The sequence below is a fragment of the Serpula lacrymans genome (assembly GCF_000218685.1).
Source record: "Serpula lacrymans var. lacrymans S7.9 unplaced genomic scaffold SERLAscaffold_4, whole genome shotgun sequence".
Taxonomy (NCBI): Eukaryota; Fungi; Basidiomycota; class Agaricomycetes; order Boletales; family Serpulaceae; genus Serpula; species Serpula lacrymans.
Genome location: NW_006763293.1, coordinates 205210 through 230904, shown reverse-complemented (window position 1 = coordinate 230904; position 25695 = coordinate 205210). Strand labels below are relative to the sequence as shown.

Sequence of the window (25695 nt, the reverse complement as noted above, 5' to 3'; positions counted from 1 at the left end):
ACTCCCAGCCAGCCAGCACAATGGGTAAGGACTGGTGGTAAGCATCTCACCAACCAGCTCCAAGCCCCATCAGTGCCTGGAGATACTAATAAATGCTTTAGTCAGAATCGTACCTCATCATGAGGATACAGTTCCTGAACACGCGTGACAACACTTATTATTAGTACACTTTCCCACCTGCTGATTAATCTTCAAAGTCGTACAATAGTTATCCTTTTTCTCATTGGTTGATTTTCCCCTCAGACCACTTTCCTTTTATTCTTCTTTTGGTCTGAGGAATAGACGGTTAGCTATAAAAACCTTACATATTCATGTATTGTTCTTTAGCTTTCTATTACTTGAAATACCCGCTTTACTCCTCATCAGAAACCTCTGAGTCTATTCTCATATCCTCTACTTGCTATATTCACTAGCATCTGTCAATCTTCAAGACTCACTGTACCTCTTACTCCCTGCAAGTGCAGTCGGAGACGGGTAGTGTTTTTGTTATAGTTTATCGTTGCCTCACAGTTAGTACTATTAGGATATGCAAGTTAGACCACAGGACATAGAGCTAATACCATTAGGATATACAACTTAGACCATGGGATATCCTAGCAATACTGTTGGGTTGCACTAAGTTCAGAATGAACACAGGGAACCAAAAGAAAGTTGGTGAAAATTTGGCAAACTAACAACAAGGAAAATAATAATAGAATGATGGCTGACATTGAATAAAATACTGGGGTACAGATACAAGATGGCCAGTATAAAAAGGGTAGCTCTAAAAGGAAATCAACCCAATGTGATTTATACATGTAGGCAGAAACAGAGACAAGTTCAGTATTTATGTCCACAACAGATATTTGAGATAAATATTTTACTTAAAAGTACCAGTACAAAATAAAAGCCTCAATATGAAAGCCAACAGATAACAGGAGCAATGTCTTCAGAGTTATACTCCTGTAGTTGCCAGAAATATATCAAAATGTGTGTGTAAACAAAAGCCAGAAAAGGAGTTTATTGAAGAAAGCTTGCCTGTAAAGTATAAGTTGTAGGCATAGCACCGGAGACTGTGAATCTAATCATTCCATAATATAACAAGAGCAACCTCAGCAATTTAATGAATACCAAAGGCTGAAATATATCCATTTGTATGTTTCCTTGAATATTCCAGCAGCCTCCAACCTTGGCTCATCAGCATCAAGCAGATCCACCTCCACTATTTTTCTGGATGCCTATTATGGTCTCTGGCATATCCTGGTTTTGTTCTGACCTGTCCACCCCCTTTCTCTTTCCCTTTATTTTTTCTTTAGACCCTACCATGTCCCAGGGCAGACTTTAGCCCAAGTCCAATTCTGGAGTATAGTCTCTACTGGGTTCCTATCCTTGTTTCAAGTTCTTTAGTAGGCTCACAGCCCTCACCTAAATCCTACAAGATGGTCCCTCTGTTCCTCACACAAGAATATATTCTACATTGAAAAAATAATTAGTTTGGCCCTATTTCCCAGCATGTTTAATGTATGTGAAAGCCATAACATATGTTTCCTTATATGTTAGAATAGTGGCACAAACCATTTTCTGCATTGTACATTTTGCCTTTTCTGGCTACACTTCTCTTATATTATTTCTTCTCTTATTGCATACTTTGTTTTCTGTCATATTTTGCACTACCTTCTATATTTTACCTTTTTGTACCTTATTACCCATTCTGTCACTCTATTAGACATATCAATAGGTTACTGTACTTACAGTTTATATTCTCAATCATAACTAAGGCTGTAGTGATATTCACCATATAGAACCAAACATGACAATTTCATTCAGAAACCCTCCATGGATGTGTCTGCTATGTTTGACTGCCACCTACAACATGCATGTTATCTATTTCTACATCTCAATGCCAAGATGGTCATTTATCTGATATAAATTATATGTACGATTAAAGTATAAGCAAATCCTATACTTTACTTGTATTTTAAATATTTTTGTATTTTGTATATTCTGAAAAGTTTTGTTGTGTGAACCCCAAACACCTCTATGATTAATAGGATATCCCAAAGACAGTTGGTCCAATGGTCCATCCCAGATGTCCCACTGAAAATTGGACCATTGGACCATCCCAGATATCCTACATAGTCCAATGGGATGTCCCATTAGGCTTTTTGGATGTCCCATGTAGTTGTCCCAAAGGATGTGGTAGACCATGCTCCAGGGGGCTACTAGCCCTGTTGGTTTGGAGATTATGATCAAGCTAAGAGCCCCAAAATTTTGGCTGCCTGAAGTGGAGGTAGTAATCAAATTTTTGAGCATAGGTTGAAAAAGGGAATTAAAAAGGTTCAAATCCATGCCTCTAAGCTTCCTAGGAGCCGAGGGATTCTTAGAATAAAATTTGCAAACAGTATTGCGGGAATTGTCCAGATGGGCTTCTGGTTCCCATGTTCTGTCCTCATCTCCATAGCCCTTCCATAGGACTAGAAACTCTAACTTTCCATGCTTCAAGTGTGCATCCACCACCCGTTCAACTTCAAATTCTTCTTCACCTTCCTGGGTGACTACAACCGGTCCGGGCTGGTCTACGCGCTGTCCCGGCAGTGGTCCTTTATGGGGTTTTACACGGCTAATGTTGACCGTGGGTACTACCCTCATTTGTTTTGGGAGTTCCAGCTCCACTGCATTGGGTTTGACTTCCTTAATCCGGTAAGGACCAATCCACTTTTTGGTCAGTTTTCTAGACTGCTGATCTTTCAATTTTAATTGCTCGGTATCTAACCAGACCAGGTTGCCGACCTTGTAATCAGGGGCCTTGGAGCGTCTACGCTCTGCCTTGTCTTTCATCTACTCTGCAGTTTTGAATAGCGCCTTGCACATTTTGTCTAAGACAGATTTCATGTCTTTAGCCATGTTCCCTGCAGCCTTGTTCTTGCTTTTACCCGGTTCTACACCCATTCTGGGGAGGTACGATCTCATAACCTCAAATGGTGCCTTTTCTGTAGCCGACGACTGTTTAATATTATACAAGAACTGGGCTATCTTTAGCCACTTGGCCCAATCTGTCTGTCTGTCACTAATAAATATACAGAGGTATTGCTTCAATTCCTGATTGAGCCTCTCCATTTGTCCATTGGTCTGTGGATGGAACACCATTGACAATTTAGGTTTGATGCCCAGCATCCGATGTCGATGATGAGAACTGTTGTTAGAAGAACCACACACAAAAACAAACAAACACACAATCCTCCCAGATTCCACAGAACTTGTTTATGGGTTTTGCCTCCTAGAACAGTGGAGTGGTCTGGTTGTTCGTGGGGTGGTACGTATAACGATCCTTCAAAGTAAAACCCAGTGATGTATGGGTGTGGGTTTTGAGGAGGAGGGATAGTTGGAATATAGAAAGATAGGGGCTTTGTGGCGAGTATAGACGGGCACTACCTTGCTAATTGTAGCACAAAGTAGGGTTGAGAACGACGAGGATGATGAGGTGATGAGGTTCCCAGTGATAGCAGGCTCCTGACGCACAAACTGTAGTGCTCAGAAGGACTCTAATCAAAAGGGATAACAATGACTTCAGAAGTGGGAAGTGACAATGACAGCAATTAACAGTGGTAGCAGTGGGAAGTGTTGTGACCACACTGGATCACAAGTAGCAGTAAGAAGTGGACTTAAGATTAGAGAAGAAGTCTGGAATCGAGATCTTGTTGTTTTTACAAGGTAAAATACAGGGGTTTATATAGTAAAAGAAAAGTAGGCTATACACAGTATAGCTGTGCAAAAAGAATGAGAAAGAACATGAAGGAAGGAATGTATGCTGACAAATCCTGCGTAGGTAGTACAGGATAAGATTGTCAAAATAAGGAAAAGAAAGGGATAGAACAATGAATGCTGTGAGTAATGTCACAGGTTTGTACAGCCATAAAGTAAAGTCCAATAGCAAAAAGAGAGCAGGAAAATCATGATGTCATGGGAAGATGCAGTAAAAAAAGGCAAGGCAAAACACTATCAGTATCAACACAGTTCCTTTATTGTCAGTCAGGCATTCTAAAAAATATGTGTCCATAAAAATGATTCAAAAATCAAAAATAATTGCACTGTAAATGAATGTTCTGCTGAAGAAAAAGAAACTGGAGCCACTGGTCCACCACCTAGTCCAAATCCGACAGTTCCATGGCCTTACCAATGGACTAGTTGTGTTGGACCACCTGGTCAAACGAGGGAGGGAGAGGAGTGGTCCCAATTTGGAACAAGTGAGTCCCAGGCAGCGTGTGGTAGGTGTAGCTGTAGCGAAGACGATGGACAAAAGATAAGTGTACCCAAGTGAATGGGACAGCAATGAACATGGGCGACGCAAGGGGATGAACCTTCTCCAGCTCAAAAACTACCCACCCACGCTCCAACCAGGCAAGACCAGCGACCGATGTTTTGATAGTATATGATGGCAGATCGACGTCATGAAGATGGACCTGTTGCCCTATTTGAACCGGCCGCCGGGGCTTTGCTGATATCAGCAGTGGCACGTGGTAGTCGACGGATCAGCGATGGAAGCGGATAGGAAGTGGTGACATCAGAAATGGTGGGGGAGCAAAGATAAGGAGGAGGAGGCTGGAGGTGATGAGGAGGTGAACTAAAATGGGGATCCAGAAACAACCGTCGGATGAGAATAAGAACGAGAGTAAGGGACCCATGGTGGGGCTAGGCAAAGGAAGGGAAGTGAAGGAAACGACAAAAGCGAGGGCGCAATGCAATGTGTAGCCAGTGGCGACGCAAAAAGTTGCCAAAATGCCGAAACGCGGAAAGTACCGGATGGAAAAGCAAAGGTGAGCGTGACTGGATTGCCTAACAGAGGTGGTGCTGATCAGCCACAAGTTCAAAAAAGGCAATATTAGTTACTATTCCATGTGGCACTGTGCCTGTGTGGCACAAAGGCGAGTCTTTTTGAATATTTGCTTTGTTATTGACACCTGTCCATGCTACCAATCAACTTTGGTGCATGACACCGACATAACTCTTTCGTAAATTTGCTAGAAAATTGGGGTCCCCTATCGGAGATAACCATTTCTGGTAACCCATGGGTAGACCATACAGAATCTTTAAATAAGTCTGCCATACCTGTTACAATTGACATATCAGTACCTACTTACGCTTCACTTTTTGTACTTTTACTTTTCATTCTCCAAGTCACATGACTGATCATGTGACCATTTACTTTACTTTACATTTTCGGACTTTTCATAGTCACATGACCATCATGTGACACATCACCTGACCAGTGTCTAGACTCATCATGTGACCGGTCACATGCTAGACATCGGACTTTAAACTTTATTTACAACTGTACAGTACCTCATGTATTTTAGTATATATACAGGAGCAATACATGGGGAAGGACTCAGCGAGTCCTCCTGTTGTCTAGCACAACAGACTTGTTGAAACCTAAAGGGTGATCCCTTCTTCTCTCTTTCTCTCTTGCTTGTTTGAGTTATGCGCCAGAGTAAGAAACTCTTGGTCGTTACAGTGCCAGCAGCTGTAATTGTTTTATTGGTGGGAATGAATACCACTTCTTTGGAGAAGCAATCTACTACCACCATTACTGAATCATACCCATTTGATTCGGGCAGATCTGTTGTAAATTCAACCAACATATCTTGCCAGGGACCAGCTGGTATTGGATTACGCATAAGTTTTCCGGCCGGTGGTTGATGTGAGTTCTTTGCCATGGCACATCTCAGACAGGATTTTATGTATTCCTGTATGTCTTTGACCATGCCAGGCCACATGTAATTTCTGGAGATCAACTCCATGGTTCATTGCCACCTAGGGTGCCCAGCCACTAGAGTGTTGTGATGTCTGTCTATTGCCTTGATCTTTGCTGACTCAGGCACATAGATTTTGTTTTTGTAATGGAAGAGCCCGTCTTCCCATAAATAATGTAAATTGCCATCAAGGTGTGCCTTCTCTTCTGAGGAGAGGTCTTCCCTGAAAACTTCTAGAAGTTTAGAATCTTGCCTGATTCGAACATTGGCCACCCTGGATTGATCTATCAGGGTGACACCTTTGTTGTCATCTTCAATGCCATTGACATGATCCTCTCTTCTGGATAAAGCATCCGCTTTTCCCATAGAAGCACCAGGCTTATGAATTAGTTTATAATTAAACGTAGACAAGTACACCGCATAGCGGGCCTGTCTTCAGTTCAAGTCTCGGGCCGTCATAAAATACTCCAGATTTTTATGATCAGTCCAGATTTCAAATTGGTGCCTAGCACCTTCTAAGTAGTGCCGCCAGTGCTCTAAAGCTCTAATGATGGCCAGCATCTCTTTATCGTAAATTTGATAGTTGTGCTCTGTAAGCGACAAACTATGCAATAAATAGGCAAAAGGCCTCCAAAGATTATTAGGGCATTTAGTTAACAGAACGGCCCCAGTAGCAAAATTAGAAGAGTCAGTTTCTAGCCGGAACTCTTTGTCTAATTCTGGAAACACTAATATGGATGCTGTTGTAAATACCTGTTTAAGCTTATCAAAAGCTTCTTGTTCTTTGGTGCCCCAGTGCCAAATAATGTCCTTTTTAGTGAGATTGTTCAACGGTCTCGTTATCTTCGCAAAGTTTTCAATAAACCTTTGGTAGAAATTACCTAAGCCAAGGAAGGCCCTAAATCCTTTGACGCGAGTAGGTTCAGGCCAACTCAAAATAGCTTGAACTTTCTCAGGATCCATCCTGATTCCGTTCTGGCCTATTATCATACTAAGGAAGTCTACTTCCTTCACTTTAAAGTTACATTTTTTGGGTTTGACAAATAGGTCCCATTCCTGTAAGCATCAAAGGACTTCTTGCACGATCCTGTCATGCTCAGCCTGATCGTCCGACTTTGTGAATATTGATAAATTGTCAATGTAAATGACAACACAGTCTTCCATATCCGCAAAGATCTTGTTCATCATGCTTTGGAAGGTTGCCGGTGAATTGGTCAACCCAAAGAACATAACGAGGGGCTCAAAGGATCCTCAGTGGCACATGAATGCGGCCTTCCAAGCATCTTCTTCTTTGATTCGTACATTGTTGTACCACCATCGGAGATCCATCTTTGTTAAGATCTTGGCACCAGCCAACTTGTCTACTAGCTGACTAATCAAAGGCAGCGGATATGCATTTTTAACTGTGTACTTATTCAGGTAACAATAGTCCATAATCATACACTTTTTACCATCCTTTTTAGGAATGAAGAACACCGGGGACGTCATAGGGCTTTTGGAAGGTCTGATGTAACCTTTCCTAAGCTGTTCATCTATGAAACTTGATACCTCATCTCTTCCTGGAGCAGAGAGTGGTATCATGTGTCCTTTTCTCAGTTTGAAGGTGTCCTTAAAATCTATAGCATGGTCCGAAGGCTTAGCCTCTGGAAAGCGCTCTGACTTATGTTTTGAAAAGACTTTCCAAAAGTCATGGTACCCGGGAGGTACCAGCCTCTTAATCCCTTCCTTGGGTTTTACCTCGTCATTGTCATTGTCAATCCTTTCTAAAAATCTGAGCTCATAAATATGACCAGTATTTATCTTTTCAAGACGCTCAGTTCGACGGACACGACTCGGTTTACCCATGTTTTCACACTCCTGAGGACAACGTGACAATGTGACAACCCCTGTCTGCGAGTTGATCTCAAGATTGTGTTTAAATAGCCAAATCCAGCCCAAGATTAAATTAATCTTCCCTAGTTGGGTAGCTTCGGCGGTGACTCATTCTCTGTGTCCTTGATACTCGACAACAAAAGAACATTTGTGCGTGATGCAGCCACCCGCGTTAAGCATACCGTCAACATTGTAGACAGGAATAGATACATCTAATTTTACAAGGGGGAGTCGGATTTGCTCCGCACAGACCTAATCTATGAAGATGCCATAAGCGCCTGAATCAAGCAGCGCGCTGGTTGGGTGTACTATGCCCTGGGCAAGGTTTTTCACATCAACATTTAAACAGATCTCATTTTGGAATAAATATGTGCGCATCAACACATGCCTTGGGATTTCTGTGGAAAGTGGCTCCAAAGAAGAAGAGGGAGAAGTATCAAAGGAACATGTTTTTCTATTTTAGGATTTTCTATATTTTTATTTTTATTTTTACCAGAATCAAGCACTCAGTGTTTGTCTCGCTCCAAGGGAGACACTGGTGCAGCGGTAGTATCATAAATATTACAATTGCAATGCTTCATACAAGTACATACTTCTGATAACAAATTTAAAAATCTATTTACAAATTGGGGAGCTATCCCCTTCTTTCCGTTATTGCTTGTGCAACACCCCGGAGCAGGGGCCACCTTGTTGTGGTTTACTTCATTGTTTATAGGAGCAAAGGCACCCAAGTGACCTAAGCTCCGAACTCTTTTCCCTCAGTCTTCATTTCAGTGACCTGCTGGTCGTAAAAGAAGGCCCGGATTTCATTGTACGAACGACCGGCCAGAGTATTGAGCCAATCATCTGGTTTCTCTGTTTCTAATTGGTGCACCTGGCACCCTTGGTTATTTTTTTGTTGAGCAGTTTGCGCTCCGTTTGGACACTTTTGGGCTATGTGCCCCTCCTGCCCTGGCTGCAACCCGAATGGTTGGAACCCACGAGAGTGATTTTGTTTTTGGTTTGATAACCCAGGGCTCCTCTGGGAAAAGTTATTTTTGTTGGTGGACCCGCCACCTTGGTGCATAGCGTAGAGCTCCATGGCTCTACCGACTCATTGTACTTCTTCAGCCGCCAGAACCAGGTTCTCACTTCTTGTATCCTGCAAGTAGATCTGTTCTGCAATGCAAGGGTTCACATTGCGCTCCAGCAGTTCTACTGCATGTTCATTGCCAAGCCCTCCTTGGATGGAGAGGGCCAGGAACTGGGTAACGTAATCATCCGTCCTCATGTTTCCTTGTTTGAAGGAACAGATTTATTGGCGAGCCCAGTCACGCTCAGCCTGTGGTTTGAAATATTTTTCAATCTCAACCTTGAGATCGTCCCAGGTAGGCCACACAGTGTAGCACTCCTGAAGTCTTACTTGGGCGTATCAACCCGCCACAGGTCCCTTTAGTCGAGATAGCACTGCAGTTGCTACCTCAAAGTCATCGGCAAATGCATCCCAGTTTGCCTTGACCCAAATTTGGAGTTTGATCCACCATTCTTCTCAACCGAGGGGGTTGCCGCAGGGGGGTTTGCCTCCAGATCGGCAAGTTGCATAGTCAACGCCAAAATCTGTGCATGCATATTGTGCAACAGAGTGTTGACGTCGGGTTGGTTTTGCGACAACATGTCAACTTGTTTTCTTGGTAAAGTCAAAAAGACGTAACTGGGGGTCCCCGCTTGCTATCTGCGGATCTTCCTCTTCCCAGCTGAGTATCGGATCTCAATCTCCAACTACCCACACTATAGTATTCGAAATGAATGTATATAAAAGTTATAGTATTTAAACCCTGGTCCGAACAGTTGTTAGGGGGTGGTCCGCTTGTTAAGCTGTCAACCCTTCTCCAGACTGGCGTATTTAATTTTCTGATCAACAATAGTTCCACACTATTGCTGAGCTAAAGTACTCCCCTTAACACTGGGGGCCGTGTATCAATAATTGTCTCTTCTCCCAGAGCACTACAGGGCCGTCGCTAGGAGCGCACCCTTCTGCTATACGGGATATTCCCAAATAATAACCCCTTAACCCTGGGGACCGGGTTTGCACAATGTGCGAGAGAGTAGAAAGAGTGAGTCCTAATGTAACAACCAAGAGTTAGTTACTCTGGCGCACAACTCAGACAAGCTATAAAGGTAGTGATGAGGGAGTGGTTACCCCTTAGGTAGGACCGAGTTAGTTGCGGGTATACAACAGGAGGACTCACTGAGGAGTCTCCTGGATCTATTGAGGTATATATACTAATACAGAGTGTTTGTACTTATGTACTGTACAGTTGATAAAATCAGTGGCTGATGATGTCAGAGGGTGCAGCCCATGTGACCAGCTCCACTGTGTGAGAGACTTGTAGCTAAAATCAGAATAAAGGCAGCGTAGCATGAGAAGGTGGAGTTTGAACAAAATGGAAAGTGCCGCATGGCACAGTGTGTGAAAACTACAGTATAAAGTTAAAGAGGAGAATGGAAATTAAAGGTCCGGAAATTGTGTATTGTAACATTAACAATGCAACTTGGTATTCATCAGTTAAGAAGTTCATTATCAGAATATGTCTCAATCCCGTCCATAAATGGGCTTATCCGAAACAGCTTCGTTGCTAGAAACCCCCTTGTTACCAGGCTTGTACACTCCAAGCGTAACAAAACAATTGTATTCCATATCCTCATCCCATGCTTATTAGCGAATGGATGAAAAAGACAACAAAATGTTGCAAGGAAGAAGGCCTACCACCAGGGCACAAACCAGAGCAGAACCAACACAGACAGCAACACCTCCAGTATGGTCAAGACAAGGAAGAACAGCAGCACCACCTCCCTTTCCTCAACCCGATGTCACTCGTGTCCACACCAGAGAACAAGCAGACACATTCTACAAAGCTAGAACACATTGGCTGCAGTATTACGCAGGAAGCCACCCACAGCTAATACCCAGAACCCAACACAATCCCCCAGTAACTGAATCAGATGTCTACGACAAAAACAATTTTGAAGAATTTGCAGCGGCAGACCAACCGATACCACCTCCCACACCACAGATACTCCCCGTAGCTCCCAACACAATTTTGAAGAATTTGCAGTGGCAGACCAACCAATACCACCTCCCACACCACAGATACTCCCCATAGCTCCCAACTCATTTCCTATTCCACCAACATGCACCATGTCCAACGCTACAGCAGCCAAACCCACCAAGTTTGGACAGATAGATGATTTTGATGGAATGCCAGACCAAGCCAACAGATGGATGCTATCAGCCAAAGCATATTTTGACATAAACAATGCCATCTATGGCTTGGATAAAAAGAAAGTTTTTGAAGCACTTTCCCACATGAAAGAAGGAGCTGCCCTAGAGTGAAAAAAAACCAAATTGACGGAATACACTGGATTAGGCAGATACCCAACATGGACGGACTTCAAATCCGACTTTAATGGGACATTTATCACGGAAGATGTAAAAGGCGCGGCCAGCGCAGCCCTCATGACAATGAAAATTGAAACAGGAGAAACAGCAGCAAAGTTCAACTCCCGTTTCATGGTAGAAGCAGGAAAAAGCGGCTTAAACAACGAAGGACTAATCATGGTGTACAAGAGTTCTATATGCCCATACCTCCTTCAAAATGTCCTTAACTCCTCCACACAACCCAAAAATATTGCAGGATGGATGAGCACTGTCGCTGGCCTAGACGCCAACTGGATGAACTTGAACAGTATCAGTGAAAGGAAGTGGGGAAAGAAGGGAGAAAAGAAGAAGGAGAAAAAAGGAGGAAGAAGCCAGTCTTCCTCGGCAAAGCATTTAACCAAGGACAAAGAAGATTCACTCAAATGAGAAAGACAATGCTTTATATGCAAAGAACAAGGACATATATCACGGTTCTGTCCGGAGAAAAAGAAAGGGAAACAACCAGACCAGAAAATTTGCACAGCAGAAGTCGCGGAAAAAGACAAAACAGAATCGGTGGTGGAAGACGCAAAAGGAATTTCTCACATCCTCAAAATGTGGAGAGAACTCAGCAAAGCAGATCGCGCCAGCACCATCAACAAATTAGAAAAGGAGGGTTTTTGAAAGGACAATCCACCCCAATGTTGGTACGGTCCAAAATAGCCATTGTAACTATAGCCACTATCAAATTTGTTACAAATTGACACCACGTTATGACAAAAAACCATTGGAACCAAAGCATTAATAGACTCAGGGGCAACAGACAATTTTATGGACACAAAATTTGCAATCAAACATCGCCTACCACTTAACAAACTTGAAATGCCCATCACATGCAAAAATGTAGATGGAACCATCAGCAAGGGAGGAAAGATCACCCACTACACCTATCAACGGATAGAAGCAGGAGGGAGGAATACCATGCGCAAATTCCTCATCACCGGACTAGGAGGAGAAGACATTCTCCTTGGATACCCGTGGCTCCACAAAGTCAACCCCACTATAGACTGGACATCAAAAAGTGTGGATACTCAACATGCCATTCGCACAATCCGATCCCATTCTGACCGGTCCATGATTCTCACCATCACAATTGATCAACTAGAACTATTAATCAACTACGTACATGAAACACGGATTTTTGCAAAAACTAACACAGCCATGGAGCTAGCCATCCAAAACAATGTCAGGAAAAAGATAACGGAACTGCCCGAAGTCTATAAAGAATTTGCACAGGTCTTTGACAAGAAGGCATCTGAAAGACCACCCAAAAGAAGGATTTACAATCACGTCATAAACCTAAAACCGGATTTTAGACCCAAAGATTACAAAATCTATCCCCTATCACCAAAAAAAAACACGGCACTGGAAGAATTTCTCAATGACAACCTTCAAAAAGGATATATCAGACCAAGCAAATCTCCGATGGCTTCCCCCTTCTCCTACATAGACAAGAAGAACGGATCTTTGCGACCATGTCAGGATTACCGCCAACTCAACGAACAAACAATCCGAGATCCTTATCCACTACCCATGGTGCCCAACCTCATAGACAAACTCCGTGGAGCATCACATTTCACAAAACTAGATCTACATTGGGGATATAACAATATCAGGATAAAGGAAGGAGACAAATGGAAAGCAGCATTTAAAACCAGAAAAGGACTCTTTGAACCCACGGTCATGTTCTTTGGCATGTGCAATTCCCCAGCCACCTTTCAACGCATGATGAACGACCTCTTTGCAGATATGATAGACAAAGGATGGCTCATTATATATATGGACGACATGCTTATATTCAACAAAGAACCAGAAGAACATATCTTACGGACAAAACAGGTATTGCAACGCCTGCGCAACAATGACCTATACCTAAAACTAGAGAAATGCACGTTTGATGTAGCCAAAATAGAATATCTCGGCACAATCATCCATCACAATCAGGTACAAATGGACCCAGTAAAACTAGCAGGAATCAGAGATTGGCCTACCCCAACCAATGTCCACGAGGTCCAAAAATTCCTCTGATTTGGCAACTTCTACCACAAATTTATAGGCTGCTCAATGTGCTATTAGACAAAGGGAAGATTTGGAACTTGACCACAACAGAAGAGAAGGCATTTACTCTACTAAAACACCGTTTCAGCAAAGTGCCAGTTACCCAAATACCGGACCCAAACAAACTATCCCAAATTGCGGCGGATGCATCCAAACACACAACTGGAGCGGTTTTGAACCAGCCCAATGATAATTTGGTATGGCATCCATGTGCCTTCTACTCCAAAGCACTATCTCCGGCCGAAAAGAATCACCAAATATACAACAAAGAACTGCTTGCTGTCATCAGAGGACTAGAAGAATGGAAACATTACATTCTAGGCAGTTCCCACATGGTAGAAATATGAACTGATCACAAGGATCTCACATATTGGCAAGAAGCCAGAAAATTGACACCACGGCAGAGACATTGGCAACTTCTACTCTCACAATACAATTATACCCTGAAACACATACCTGGAACACACATGACAATTCCGGATAACCTTTCCAGAAGACCGGATTTATATACAGAAGAAGAAGAAGAAGACACACCACTACTTCCAAAGACTGTTTTTGCCGCAGTAGCGAACACGGACACAATTTCCACACGTATACAAACAAGCTTGCAGGAAGGAACCAAACTACTGATGCACTCGGACCCAAAAGATTGGACTACAAAAGATAATGTCGTACTCTACAAAGGTTGCCGTTACATTCCCGCAGGAACCAAGAGAAAGGCATGTATTCAAGAACAACACAATTTACTAACAGCCGGACACCCAGAACAACTAAAAACAACACAATTGGTAATGAGACACTACTATTGGCCAGGAATGACACAGATGATCAAAGATTATGTCACAGGATGTGCAATATGCCAACAAAGCAAGGCAATTACCAATCCAGTCAAAACACCCATACAGCCAATTTTGGGCCCAAAGACTGCAGAACCATTCAAGAACTTATCCGTTGATTTCATCACAGATCTACCAGAAAGCAACAGATATGACAATCTCATGGTCGTGGTGGACCATGGCCTTACAAAGGGGGTAATACTATTGCCTTGCAAGAAAACTATTGACGCACTAGGAACGGCTAAATTTTTCCACCAACCTGTCAGGCAACAAATACAAAGCTATATAACAAAGCACAATGCCTGGTCAAGTCCTTGCTGGAAGGCGGTGAATCAGGGTATGAGAATGAAGAGTATCGGTATGAGCACAAATCCAAACTAATATTGAACTAGAGAACAATACATTGAGTATGTACTTCTTTATATAGTGAACGGCAATGGTCAGACCGAGAAAGGGAAGAACTGAGAAAGTGGTCTGACCAGCTAGCTAACCAATAAGAAAAAAGGAGAAGGTGGTCCGATCTATCGTATTTACTAATCGTATGAGAAAACATATTGGTAAGGGATGTACAATTGGCTGTATCAGTAAGCCCATGAGAAGGCGCTGACTCACAACCTTCTTCGCTTATCAATATTCCTCCGAAGTATTCCCAGACATAGCACTGGATCGTGGCTTATGTCATCTGGATATCTTCTCGAGGGTCGACAACAAGTCGACCTCGTTGTAGGTATGATAGGACGTGAGTGTGAATAGAAAATAAGAAGAAAAAGGATAAAAGTAATAAGACACCTGTGGTAATCTCTAGTCTGAGGGCAAGAGGAGTGACGGGGATCGAGTCTGCTAACCACGACATGACGGGAATGCGATAAGAAAAATTGATTCCTCACACAACCCAACACGTGTTTAGAAGATTTGGACTACATGACAAACTCATATCTGATAGAGGACCACAGTTTGCATCAGAGGTTACCAAAGAACTGGCTAGATTACTCAAGACCAAAGTGAATCTATTGACCGTGTATCACCCCCAATCTGATGGAGAAAATCAAAAGGGTAAACCGGGAGATAGAAACATATTTGCAGATATTCTGCAACAAGAAGAATACAAAGTAGAAGCCATTCTACGTAACAAAAAGAACAGAAAAGGATACCTATATTTAATCAAATGGATGGACTACCCATCAGCCAAAAACTTCTGGGAAGAAGAAGCAAACTTACAGAATGCTTTCAAAATCCTGAACAAATATAAAAAGAGACACAATTTGCGAAACATACATCAGGATTCCCTCCTACGCACTCCTACCTGAACAACCATGTCTCAGATCACCCCCACTGACCAACAAACCCTTCCTCCTCGATTTCCCCCCTACCTCGCTGAACCACCAGTGATCACTGAAGCACAATGGGTGTACTGCCTTGCCCTTACTCGCGAACAAACCAACATTGTAGATGCCACCAATCTGATGTCAGATAGGCGCGCCTACTTTTATCTATTCCACCAGTCTAACACTACTTGCCCTAATGCTACCTACCCCTTGGATACATTCTATTGCTGGCAACACTCGCTCCTTGTTGCCGGTGAACTACATGCAGTCACTGTCTCACTGGGTTTGTTAGTAGAAGAGCTTACATGGGACAACAATTCCATCTTGAGTATTGGAGCAACTTTGCTCATGGAACACTTGCAGATAGAATCCCTGGAATGATGCTTGAGGAAGAACTGCGAGAATGGAGAGAGAGAAGCGGTCAAAGCCTTCCTACATTTAGGGTGCCAGACAGTATGCAATAACACGAGGAATATCCTTGCCCAATGAGGGTACCTCACCTCCCCTCCCCCAGATTTGTTGTCCCTAGCTGCAAAGACAGGACATCCATTTCCAGGGCACCACCACCCTCACTCACCGCCGCTGCCTCCACCAGCATCTCGCCCATCATTGCCAGATCTTATTCTACCTGCGCCCGCTCCACCATCCCAAGCACATTCCTCCATAACCAACTCCATAGTCCCAGTAGCCAACGCAGTAGAAGAATTGCAGGACATATTGATTCCTATATGACCAGTGATGCCCCTCCCCCAACTCCCTCAACCCCGTCACAACCGCCGACTACGCTGCCAGCGCCCCGAGCTGGTACTCCTTATCCCTTCAGATTGCACTCCCCACATGCAGCGCACAAATCAGAAGCCAACCCCCATGTCGAGCAACGGCTCATCTCCGGATGGAAGGTTGTTGAGGACCAATGAAGGTGACACCCCATCCTCTAGTAGTAGGAGCAAGAGGCCCTTGCCAATTTCTGATTACTCCAATTCTACTCATTCACAATCCTCTTCCGAACGACAATGTCACCCTCATATTCAACATTGTTATGCCTGTCAAGAATATGGCCATTGTGCCATTTATTGTTGTTACCATACTTGTTCTGCATGCGGACTAGACGCACCCAGACACCGCACTAATAGGTGTAACCGACAACGCAAATTACCCTTTGCAGCAGATAGTTGGGGATTAGACAATGAGCATAACAACCTTGATGAAGACGCACATTACAATGTTGATGGAGAGCTAGGAGACTTCGGAGCAGTCTGAACCTAAAAAGGGGGTAATGTTACGGACTGTGTTTCCTAAGAACTTTATTTCTTTCTCAGAGTAGTTACCTACCGCTACTCATTCCTATTTCCCACACTTGTTGCCTGTTACAGTCTCACCAGTCATTGTTTGTTCAACACAAACACCTACCCTAAAGTAGGACAGTATATATAGACGCCTGTATTGTAGTTGACACCTCCAATATGATTGTACGCTTCAACAGTGCAGCTTGGTATTCATCAGTTAAGAACTTCATCATCAGAATGCGTCTCAAACCCATCCATAAACAGGCTTATCCGAAACAGCTTTGTTGCTAGAAACCCCCTTGTTACCAGGCTTGTACACTCCAAGCGTAACATTTGCCTTATTTGCAACCCTTTCCATTGCCGCCTTGAAGTTGTGCTCATTATTCATATACAATGGCTTTCCAGTATCCCCGGACACCTTGTATGCAAGCTGGTCCTCCTTGCTGTGGTCCTTGATCAGCTTTGCTACCTCGCTGTAAAACTTGTCCCACTCCATGTCGGTCACAGTGCTGAAGTCTCTCTTGGCTTCACCATCAACAACCTCCGTTGTAAATACAAAAGCTACACTAGGTGAGTAAAATAAAATAATATCATATTGGGAAAATATGCTTACCACCAGGCCGAGGCTCTGTGCTAGGACGATGGGCCCTTGCAGGCTCAGCTGCTGTTGAATTGGGCAGTCAATGGGCAGATTGGGTAGGGATTGGAAGCCCCTCAACCGAAGCTGCATAGGCAGCTGTGATGGAATTCTGTATGGCTGCATTGACAAAACCAGATAAACCCAGTCTCTACTAAAGCAGCCATTGTTCTCCATGGAGCATAATGGTTGCTTCATGGATTCACCATTGTTCTCCTAGGAGCACAATTGTACTCCTAGGAGTTATTATACTGTAGCGAGTAGCACCTCTGACTATAAGTAGTAGGGGGTTTAGTATAGAAATACCTCAGTCGTTTCTATAGCCTCTCGGGCAGCGGCTGAGGTATCTTACATTACATTTATTAGAGATCACCTTAAAGTAACATCCATTGTAGTTTCACTTAGGTAAATAATACAGTTGTTTCTATAGCCTCTCGGGCAGCGGCTGAGTTTCACTTAGTTTTATTATGACAAATTATGACATTTGTTTATAGTATGAGAAAACATGCATTGGCCAGGGCTTGAACCTGGGACTCCAGCTTTCATGGTCTGGTGCTTTACCAACTAAGCTACCAAGGCGTACTTGGAAAGCATACTGATTGGTTGCATGCCCAGAAGGTCCAGAATCACTGTACATGGGTGCGGATCCCATTGTGTTGTGATACGTAGTGCATGGCAAAATGATGACCTCCTTGCCTGATTGCCATTGCATAGAGGTCTGTAGGATGCTGTGGGTTGTGAGCAGAGTACAGAGAGGGGCCATGTTGATACTGGGCTCAATACAGGTCAGGATTAGGCATTTGGTTGTTGAAGCATTGGGGGTTGGGTTGGGTTGACATTGTCAATAGTGAGTACCTTCCTTAGCAGTATCTCATATTTATATTCTACCTCGCAACCGATATCGATGATGAGAACTGCTGTTAGAAAACCACACACAAAAACAAACTAACACACAATCCTCCCAGATTCCACGGAACTTGTTTACTAGAACAGTGGAGTGGTCTGGTTGTTTGTGGGGTGGTACATATAAAGATCCTTCAAAGTAAAACCCAGAGGTGTATGAGTGTGGGTTTTGAGGAGGAGGGATAGTTGAATTTATAGAAGATAGGGGTATTAAGAACAAAGCTTGAAGGAAGTGTCTAGCCACTTGCTGAGAGCAATCAGGGACTGGAACTAGAGTCCAATGTGAGTAACTATATTATTAGAGAGTATGACAGGTATACAGTACCTAGAGTCCAATGTAAGTAACTAGAGAATAGGAAGCATTGGACTCTGCAGTACTGTCCGAAGTTTTGTAAACAAAGGTAAACAAAGCAGCCACAAAGGCAAAATAATAGAGAACACAATCAATAGTGAATGATAGAAGAATAGATAGAGAAAGGAATGAAAATATATAGGTAGCACAAAGGTGCAGAATCACCAAAACTAACAAGGGGCTTAGTGACGAGTATAGATGAGCACTACCTTGCTAATTGTAGCACAAGGTAGGTTTAAGAACAACAAGGATGACAAGGTGACGAGGTTCCCAGTGATAGCAGGCTCCTGACGCACAAACTGCAGTGCTCAGAAGGACTCTAATTGAAGGGGATGATAATCACTTTCAAAAAAAAATGATGAGTGACGATGACAGCAGTTAACAGTGGTAGAAGTGGGAAGTGTTGTGACCACACTGGATCACAAGTAGCAGAGTAGTGAACTTGAGAGTAGAGAAGAAGTCTGGATTGGATTTCTTTTTTTTTTTTACAAGGTAAAATACAGGGGTTTATATAGTAAAAGAAAAGTAGGCTATGCACAGTATAGCTGTGCAAAAAGAATGAGAAAGAACATGAAGGAAGGAATGTATGCTGACAAATCCTGCGTAGGTAGTACAGGATAAGATTGTCAAAAAAGGAAAAGAAAGGGATAGAACAATGAATGCTGTGAGTAATGTCACAGGTTTGTACAGCCATAAAGTAAAGTCCAATAGCAAAAAGAGAGCAGGAAAATCATGATGTCATGGGAAGATGCAGTAAAAAAAGGGCAAGGCAAAACACTATCAGTATCAACACAGTTCCTTTATTGTCAGTCAGGCATTCTAAAAAATATGTGTCCATAAAAATGATTCAAAAATCAAAAATAATTGCACTGTAAATGAATGTTCTGCTGAAGAAAAAGAAACTGGAGCCACTGGTCCACCACCTAGTCCAAATCCGACAGTTCCATGGCCTTACCAATGGACTGGTTGTGTTGGACCACCTGATCAAACGAGGGAGGGAGAGGAGTAGTTCCAATTTGGAACAAGTGAGTCCCAGGCAGCGTGTGGTAGGTGTAGCTGTAGCGAAGACGATGGACAAAAGATAAGTGTACCCAAGTGAATGGGACAGCAATAAACATGGGCGATGCAAGGGGATGAACCTTCTCCAGCTCAAAAACTACCCACCCACGCTCCAACCAGGCAAGACCAGCGACTGATGTTTTGATAGTATATGATGGCAGATCGACGTCATGAAGATGGACCTGTTGCCCTATTTGGACCAGCCGCCGGGGCTTTGCTGATATCAGCAGTGGCACGTGGTAGTCAACGGATCGGCAACGGAAGCGGATAGGAAGTGGTGACATCAGAAATGGTGGGGGTGCAAATAAGATGAGGAGGAGGAGGGTGGAGGTGACGAAAAAGTGGATTAGAATGGGGATCCAGAAACGACCATCAGGTGAGAATAAAAAGGAGAGGAAGGGGCCCATGGTGGGGCTAGGCAAAGGAAGGGGAGTAAGGGAAACGACAAAAGCGAGGGCGCAATGCAATGTGTAGCCAGTGGCGACGCAAAAATTTGCCAAAATGCCGAAACGCGGAAAGTACCGGATGAAAAAGCAAAGGTGAGCGTGACTGGATTGCCTAATAGAGGTGGTGCTGATCAGCCACAAGTTCAAAAAAGGCAATATTAATTACTATTCCACGTGGCACTGTGCCTGTGTGGCGCAAAGGCGAGTCTTTTTGAATATTCGCTTCGTTATTGACACCTGTCCATGCTACCAATCAACTTTGGTGCATGACACCGATCTGCCACATCTGTGTGCTACATGTCTTGCCAATAATTATGCTTTGGCACCATCATTCAACACAAAATATCTGCCCTCCTTACTTGTAATAGTTAGCTCAAGTGGCATCAACCAGACTTAGGATACAGTCTCCTTATTTTTTTAGGTAATTATATTTTTCAAGTCCGTTTGTATGCGGTTTTTACACTGACACGTCTAACAATCTGCAATTAACTGTAATTAGTGAAAATATTCCATAATTTAGATTTAATATGCTTGTATTGCTATTATAAACAACTTGTCTACATCTGCGGAAAAGTGCCGCGCCAAAGCTGCTATTAGAGAGCAGCTTTTTCGCTCGGCTAATGTCGGACTTGACTGCAGATGTGCCAAGTACTAAAGTACCAAACCTACACAATGAACATCGCAGAAAAGCCAATCATAGGACCCCGGGAGTCTACAAACAATCCAGGGGGGCGCAGTTTTTTTGGGAGCCCCTTGTGTAGCATCATGTATCAAATGTTTCCAGATAGAGCGCGAGCTCTGGGTTCGAGACTCTATTATGTTCTGTCGAACCGGGAAGCGAAGAGAAGAACATTTGAAGTTATACATATTGTGCTTCCATGTCAGCTGTCTTACATACCCCACGCCAAGTGGAGAAGGTTCATGTGGCTATTCCCTGCTATCTGATGGTACTTACATGGTTTACAGAGTAGGTGGCAGCCCCTGTTTCTGATAATTAATCAGAAAAGGCTGTTGTACTACTTAAACCGTCACTCCCATCTGATTCCAGAAGGCTAGTGCTATATAGTACCTCGTCCAAGTTAGTTAGACTTAACATATGTATTGTGTTGCTGTATACTCACTGTTTGCTTGATACCGCAGTCTCCCTCAGAGTACATGTAAGTCTATCATGCTGGTCAAAGCTTCACACCGGGCACCGACAGCAAATAACACTAAAATTGTTGTTTACTCGCCTCGGGGATCTGTCGAAGGTTTCCGAACAATAGAGGGAGGCGGGGTGGTGCACTGTTGTTGTGTAGAGTAACATCAAAACGGGTCTATCGATATGAAACAACTGTATGTCCTGCTTCTGTGCCTATGCGTACAAGAGGTAAAACTATTCAATTGACGAAGTATACCTGTTGATCAGCTGCATGTTCTGCTTCCATGCCTATGCCTACAAAGTCAAAATTTTTCAATTGACGAAGAACATTTTTTCATCAGCTGTTTGCTTTGACCTTGCTGGAGCAGTAAAGGCTTGCCTGCCCACTAGATAAAGGGTCATTCCCCCCGTTTGGTACAGCAAAGTGTACATGGGACTCATCATGATACCTGGGTACCGTAACAGCTCTCCTTAATTGTACGTATCAGGTGTTCGAACATCTTCCCTCAGGGCTGACCTTCATTCCAAGACCATTCACGTTGTCAAATTATAGCCTTATTCTAGTACTGCGCAGTATGCCCTACTTCCTGCTTTGAGAACAGGGGTATGTAACAGTATGCTATATAATCGCAGGTCATCGACTGAAACACCCATCGTCATTCTCTCTTCTTCTACAAAGGTTAGTTGTTTTGTTGCATCCAGCGAAGCCAGCACTAATCCCTCGTTCCACCCTTTATATTGTGGCCTTAAAGCAATCCAAAAATTTCTTCCTAACATGAGTTTTACTGTTACTAAGGATGGTGTTATCGACTACCCAATCGCGGATGGCATGCCTTTGATTGGCATCTGGCAGTACGGCCCCAATGCTAACGGAGCCACCATTGTGGCCAAGCAGGAATACCTCGATATTTCACGAGGCTCATCGAACGCGGATAACCAGTGGACCAATCTTTCAATCCAGCACAGCTTGCAAGTTGCAAATGGCTCGGTGTTCAGGTTTGATATCAAGTATACTGCAATAAACGTGAGTTGACTGCACTATCGGTAAACCGAGCGAAGACTAACTCCATACCTGCAACCATAGCCAGCTACAGAGGTTAAATTGACCCTAGCAAGTGGTGTCGTTTTGCGCTATGATGGCACCAACTTCAATTACTGTTGGTGGTCTAACGACGGTTTTCATCAGCTCGGTCGATCTACGATTTCCATCGGTAGCGATTATGTCCAAGTTACTCTCTGCTTTTGGCCCGCAGGCATCGCCATCTTTGAAAATGGAAATTTCATAGCAAAATGGGACAAGGGCGTCGAAGCATCAGTAATTCCGCTCCTGACCTGGCAGCTTCTCTCTCGAAATTCTAGCCTCAGCGCACAAATTCGCTCTATATTCATTATTCCTTCGACATTCGCTACTAGCGTGAACACACCATGGGATATTGCTTTCTCCGACACCGTCATTCCCTCGGCGGATATTTGGGAAGTGTCGAAACAAAAGGATGATCCTCTTCCCAACTCCTATTCAAAGGAAGGCTACATGCGTGTTTCCACCAATAGTCTTTCGATAAGGAATTCTTGGATATTCCCTAAAGTTGCCGTTCCCATGGATGCCACAGGAGTTGTCATGTACCGCATGCGAGTCAACAGCTCGGGTGGGAGCGAGACCAAAGTTACAGTTCTAGGTGATAACATCCTTCGAATCGTACAAAATGGTCAGGTAGCTACGTGGAACAAGTACGCGAGCGACTTTGTCAAGTTGTCGGATAGTTCTGTACGTGTGGGAAGTGGACTGTGGACCATTGTCACACTTGTCTACTCGTCGAGGTCTGTATCGCTCTTCGAGGACGGAGTGTACAGATATACGCGTGCTTATGATGCCGCTCCCGGAAACGCAACATTCAGTGTACAACATCTCGAGCCCAACACAGCCGTTTCCGTCGACATTAGTCATGTTCGATGCGTACCACTGAAAAAGAATGCAGAGATGCTCCTCCGCGACCTCCAGCCAGCCCTTTTAGCTTATTATCCACTCAAGGCCGACATCTCCGAAGCTATCATTGAGGCTCCCGCACTTGACCTTGCAGCTGTTGATGGTTATCAACCTGATTATACCGAAGGTGCATTTGGAAAGGCCATCAGTTTCGCTGAAAAGCGGGGAGCATTGAGGCTTCCTTTATTCCCTTACGGACGCACATTCCCCTCCTACACCCTCTCGCTGTGGGTGAAGGTAAACAACTATCCAGCAACGAAGGCAGGTATTACTGGCCCTTTGAGTATCCTGTCGAATGGCAAACTCGAATACTCATTCTTATATTCCCAAATCTTGTCATTCAAACGCACCAATTTCACCTCCAAAAATGCCATTCCGCTAGGCCAATGGGTCTGCATTGTGGTCACCTATGCATACGAAGAATCTCGTTTTGCGTTCTTTGTTGATGGTGTGCTAGACTCCATCGTTTACACCTCTTCGGACAACTCAAGCCAAAATGCTGTCTTGCCCATATACGGCTTTATTGGAGCATCCAGAAGCGATGACGGAGAAAGTCTCAACATCCTGGATGGTGCTGTTGGTGACGTTTTCTTTTTCCAACAGCACATCCATGGAATTATCGCACTTGCACTCTCTGACAAGCTGAGGGCTGAACACAACCGTCCACGAAGGGTACTTTTCCTAGTCATTCCAGCTTTCCTTGTTCTTGCATATGGAGCTGTTAGCACAACTGTTATTGCAACTACGCTCAAGCAAACGACGCCACAGCTTGCACCAGATTTGCAAGTCATCGTTGATCGCATCGTACAAGTTGTTGGGAAACCTGCCAGGCCCGGTGCACAGGTATCTCGCGATCAAATTGGCCTCGATGAAAAATATCCTATTACGATTGACATTGGAGGAGAAGGCCCTTTGAACCAGGATGGTCTAGTGACCGGTTTTCATGGCGCCATCAACGTGAATGCCGTGGAGAAAGTTACTGTGGGCGGATCGGGCAAGATTCCATACCTCGTGATGGTACAGCCATGGCCCACCAACCCAAAGTATCCCTTCGCTGATAATTTTGCCGATACGATTACGATGATTGGAGCTCCTCTCACTCCTACAAACGCAGATGAAATGGTGCGTGTGATAAAGGCGGAGGGCGTGATTGATGTCTGGATCGACGACTCGTTCATTCCCCAGCTGGAAAGTATGGCGAGGAAATTAAAGTCATCGGTCAATACGCCAGACCAGCTAGACCGCTTCGAGGGAAATGGCAAGACATTCTTCCAACGTCGCCAGATCAAAGCGAATAAAAACGGGAAGGACGAATTGTAAACGATAATATGTTCTTGCATCTCAAAGATACCGATTTCTTGGTCTTTCAAGTTTGCCTATTTTGTAAAAAAAATAATAAAATGTTTGCTTTGTTGTACTAGTGTTTTGACGTGCTTTTCTATCCATGCTTTGTACTAGTAGTTGGAAATGCGTCTGCCACCTTTTGAATCTATTCGTCTCTCTTTGACTTTGAACATCAGTCTTTCGACTTGAAAGTTTTTAAAACTCCAGACTTAGAACATGCACCACAGTCCACGTCCACGTCAGAATTGGACACTTCTCATACCAAAGACTGAATGGCACTAGGAGGTCTTTCCTTGCGAGTTTTGTCCCGTGGAGGGAAAGACCGGGGTGAGCTGGCGGATGAAAGAAAGATAGTTAGAAATAGGCAGGTGAAATAGCGCTGTGGATATCGATAACCTCACTCTCGATCAACGCAGCCTCGGATGTGTACAAATACACCAGTTAATTCGAGTAGCTCAAAAGCGTGTCGTGTGTTGTCCTTGTGCAGTACTGTGCCTTTCATTACTTTTGGCCTGGAGGCAGAGTCAGAACTAGTATGTCGATCATCCGAAGTGAGGTAATCCGACCCAACACTAGAGCATATCGAGCGTTGCACACTCATCCACTGCAGTAAGTAGTACTCCTGAGAAAACAACATAGCGATAAAAGCACGTTTGCATAAGGGATTAAACATTGCTACCCAAGATGTTTGAAAACTAGATTGCTATGTGAGGACAGCAAGCACGAGGAGCTATGCGTGTGCATAAATCATATTTATCAGGATTAGGTATTCCTGGTACTACCCAGCTGTATTAGCATACTATTCATCGAATTGGGAAGAGGGAAACATACATCATAGTATATGTTCGTTGATGTCAGAATCAGACGTTCTTCACTTGGGAGAATTGGACGACTGCTCAATTATTCCGACACTAGGTGGTAAATTCGCACCATCATACTCGACCCGTTCAAGACACGCATTGATCGCAAGCGTTATAGACTCTGCGTTATGGTCGATTACCGGGACCACCCCCTCCATCGAATAATTGCAAAACACTGCCAGAGAGCCCCAATAATTACCATCGACGATGAAATCCCACACAAGATCATCTGGAGCAAGTGGCTCGGATATTTCAGACACGACAACGGCGAGACGACGTGATTGAATGTCAGCGCTGTAGGACTCCGTGATTTGCTGTATAGTTTCCCGACTGTGGATGAGATATCGGGCGTGTGCGCTCCATGGTGCGAACGTGTATAATAAGACACAGGGTGCGGTCAGGATCT

General features: G+C 43.8%; 8 protein-coding genes across 8 annotated transcripts; 4 read left to right on the top strand and 4 right to left on the bottom strand.

Moving 5' to 3' along the window:
* Window positions 1-8337: 8337 nt before the first annotated feature.
* Window positions 8338-8871, bottom strand: SERLADRAFT_434876 (uncharacterized protein; the record flags this gene model as incomplete). The annotated part of the gene is made up of 2 exons (XM_007315138.1): window positions 8338-8693; window positions 8733-8871. The coding sequence occupies 2 exons, from the start codon at window positions 8869-8871 to the stop codon at window positions 8338-8340; spliced, it is 495 nt and encodes a 164-aa protein (XP_007315200.1).
* A 24-nt stretch (window positions 8872-8895) lies between these two features.
* Window positions 8896-9254, bottom strand: SERLADRAFT_434875 (uncharacterized protein; the record flags this gene model as incomplete). Its single annotated transcript, XM_007315137.1, has 2 exons — window positions 8896-8998; window positions 9061-9254. 2 exons carry the CDS (start codon window positions 9252-9254, stop codon window positions 8896-8898), a joined length of 297 nt encoding a protein of 98 aa, XP_007315199.1.
* A 1070-nt stretch (window positions 9255-10324) lies between these two features.
* On the top strand, window positions 10325-11445 carry SERLADRAFT_434874 (uncharacterized protein; the record flags this gene model as incomplete). Its single annotated transcript, XM_007315136.1, has 3 exons — window positions 10325-10663; window positions 10732-10970; window positions 11013-11445. The coding sequence occupies 3 exons, from the start codon at window positions 10325-10327 to the stop codon at window positions 11443-11445; spliced, it is 1011 nt and encodes a 336-aa protein (XP_007315198.1).
* Window positions 11446-11778: 333 nt separating this feature from the next.
* SERLADRAFT_340640 (uncharacterized protein) lies at window positions 11779-12042 on the top strand (the record flags this gene model as incomplete). Its single annotated transcript, XM_007315135.1, has 1 exon — window positions 11779-12042. A coding segment is annotated over one exon (264 nt), but the record flags the coding sequence as incomplete, so codon positions are not given.
* A 3223-nt stretch (window positions 12043-15265) lies between these two features.
* SERLADRAFT_434872 (uncharacterized protein) lies at window positions 15266-16194 on the top strand (the record flags this gene model as incomplete). Its single annotated transcript, XM_007315134.1, has 3 exons — window positions 15266-15605; window positions 15641-15730; window positions 15815-16194. 3 exons carry the CDS (start codon window positions 15266-15268, stop codon window positions 16192-16194), a joined length of 810 nt encoding a protein of 269 aa, XP_007315196.1.
* A 613-nt stretch (window positions 16195-16807) lies between these two features.
* On the bottom strand, window positions 16808-17367 carry SERLADRAFT_434871 (uncharacterized protein; the record flags this gene model as incomplete). The annotated part of the gene is made up of 3 exons (XM_007315133.1): window positions 16808-17124; window positions 17177-17227; window positions 17283-17367. The coding sequence occupies 3 exons, from the start codon at window positions 17365-17367 to the stop codon at window positions 16808-16810; spliced, it is 453 nt and encodes a 150-aa protein (XP_007315195.1).
* Window positions 17368-21876: 4509 nt separating this feature from the next.
* SERLADRAFT_413636 (uncharacterized protein) lies at window positions 21877-24405 on the top strand (the record flags this gene model as incomplete). The annotated part of the gene is made up of 2 exons (XM_007315132.1): window positions 21877-22125; window positions 22186-24405. 2 exons carry the CDS (start codon window positions 21877-21879, stop codon window positions 24403-24405), a joined length of 2469 nt encoding a protein of 822 aa, XP_007315194.1.
* Window positions 24406-24866: 461 nt separating this feature from the next.
* SERLADRAFT_459938 (uncharacterized protein) lies at window positions 24867-25442 on the bottom strand (the record flags this gene model as incomplete). Its single annotated transcript, XM_007315131.1, has 3 exons — window positions 24867-24941; window positions 24996-25207; window positions 25261-25442. Coding segments are annotated over 2 exons (180 nt in total), but the record flags the coding sequence as incomplete, so codon positions are not given.
* Between the last annotated feature and the right edge of the window lie 253 nt (window positions 25443-25695).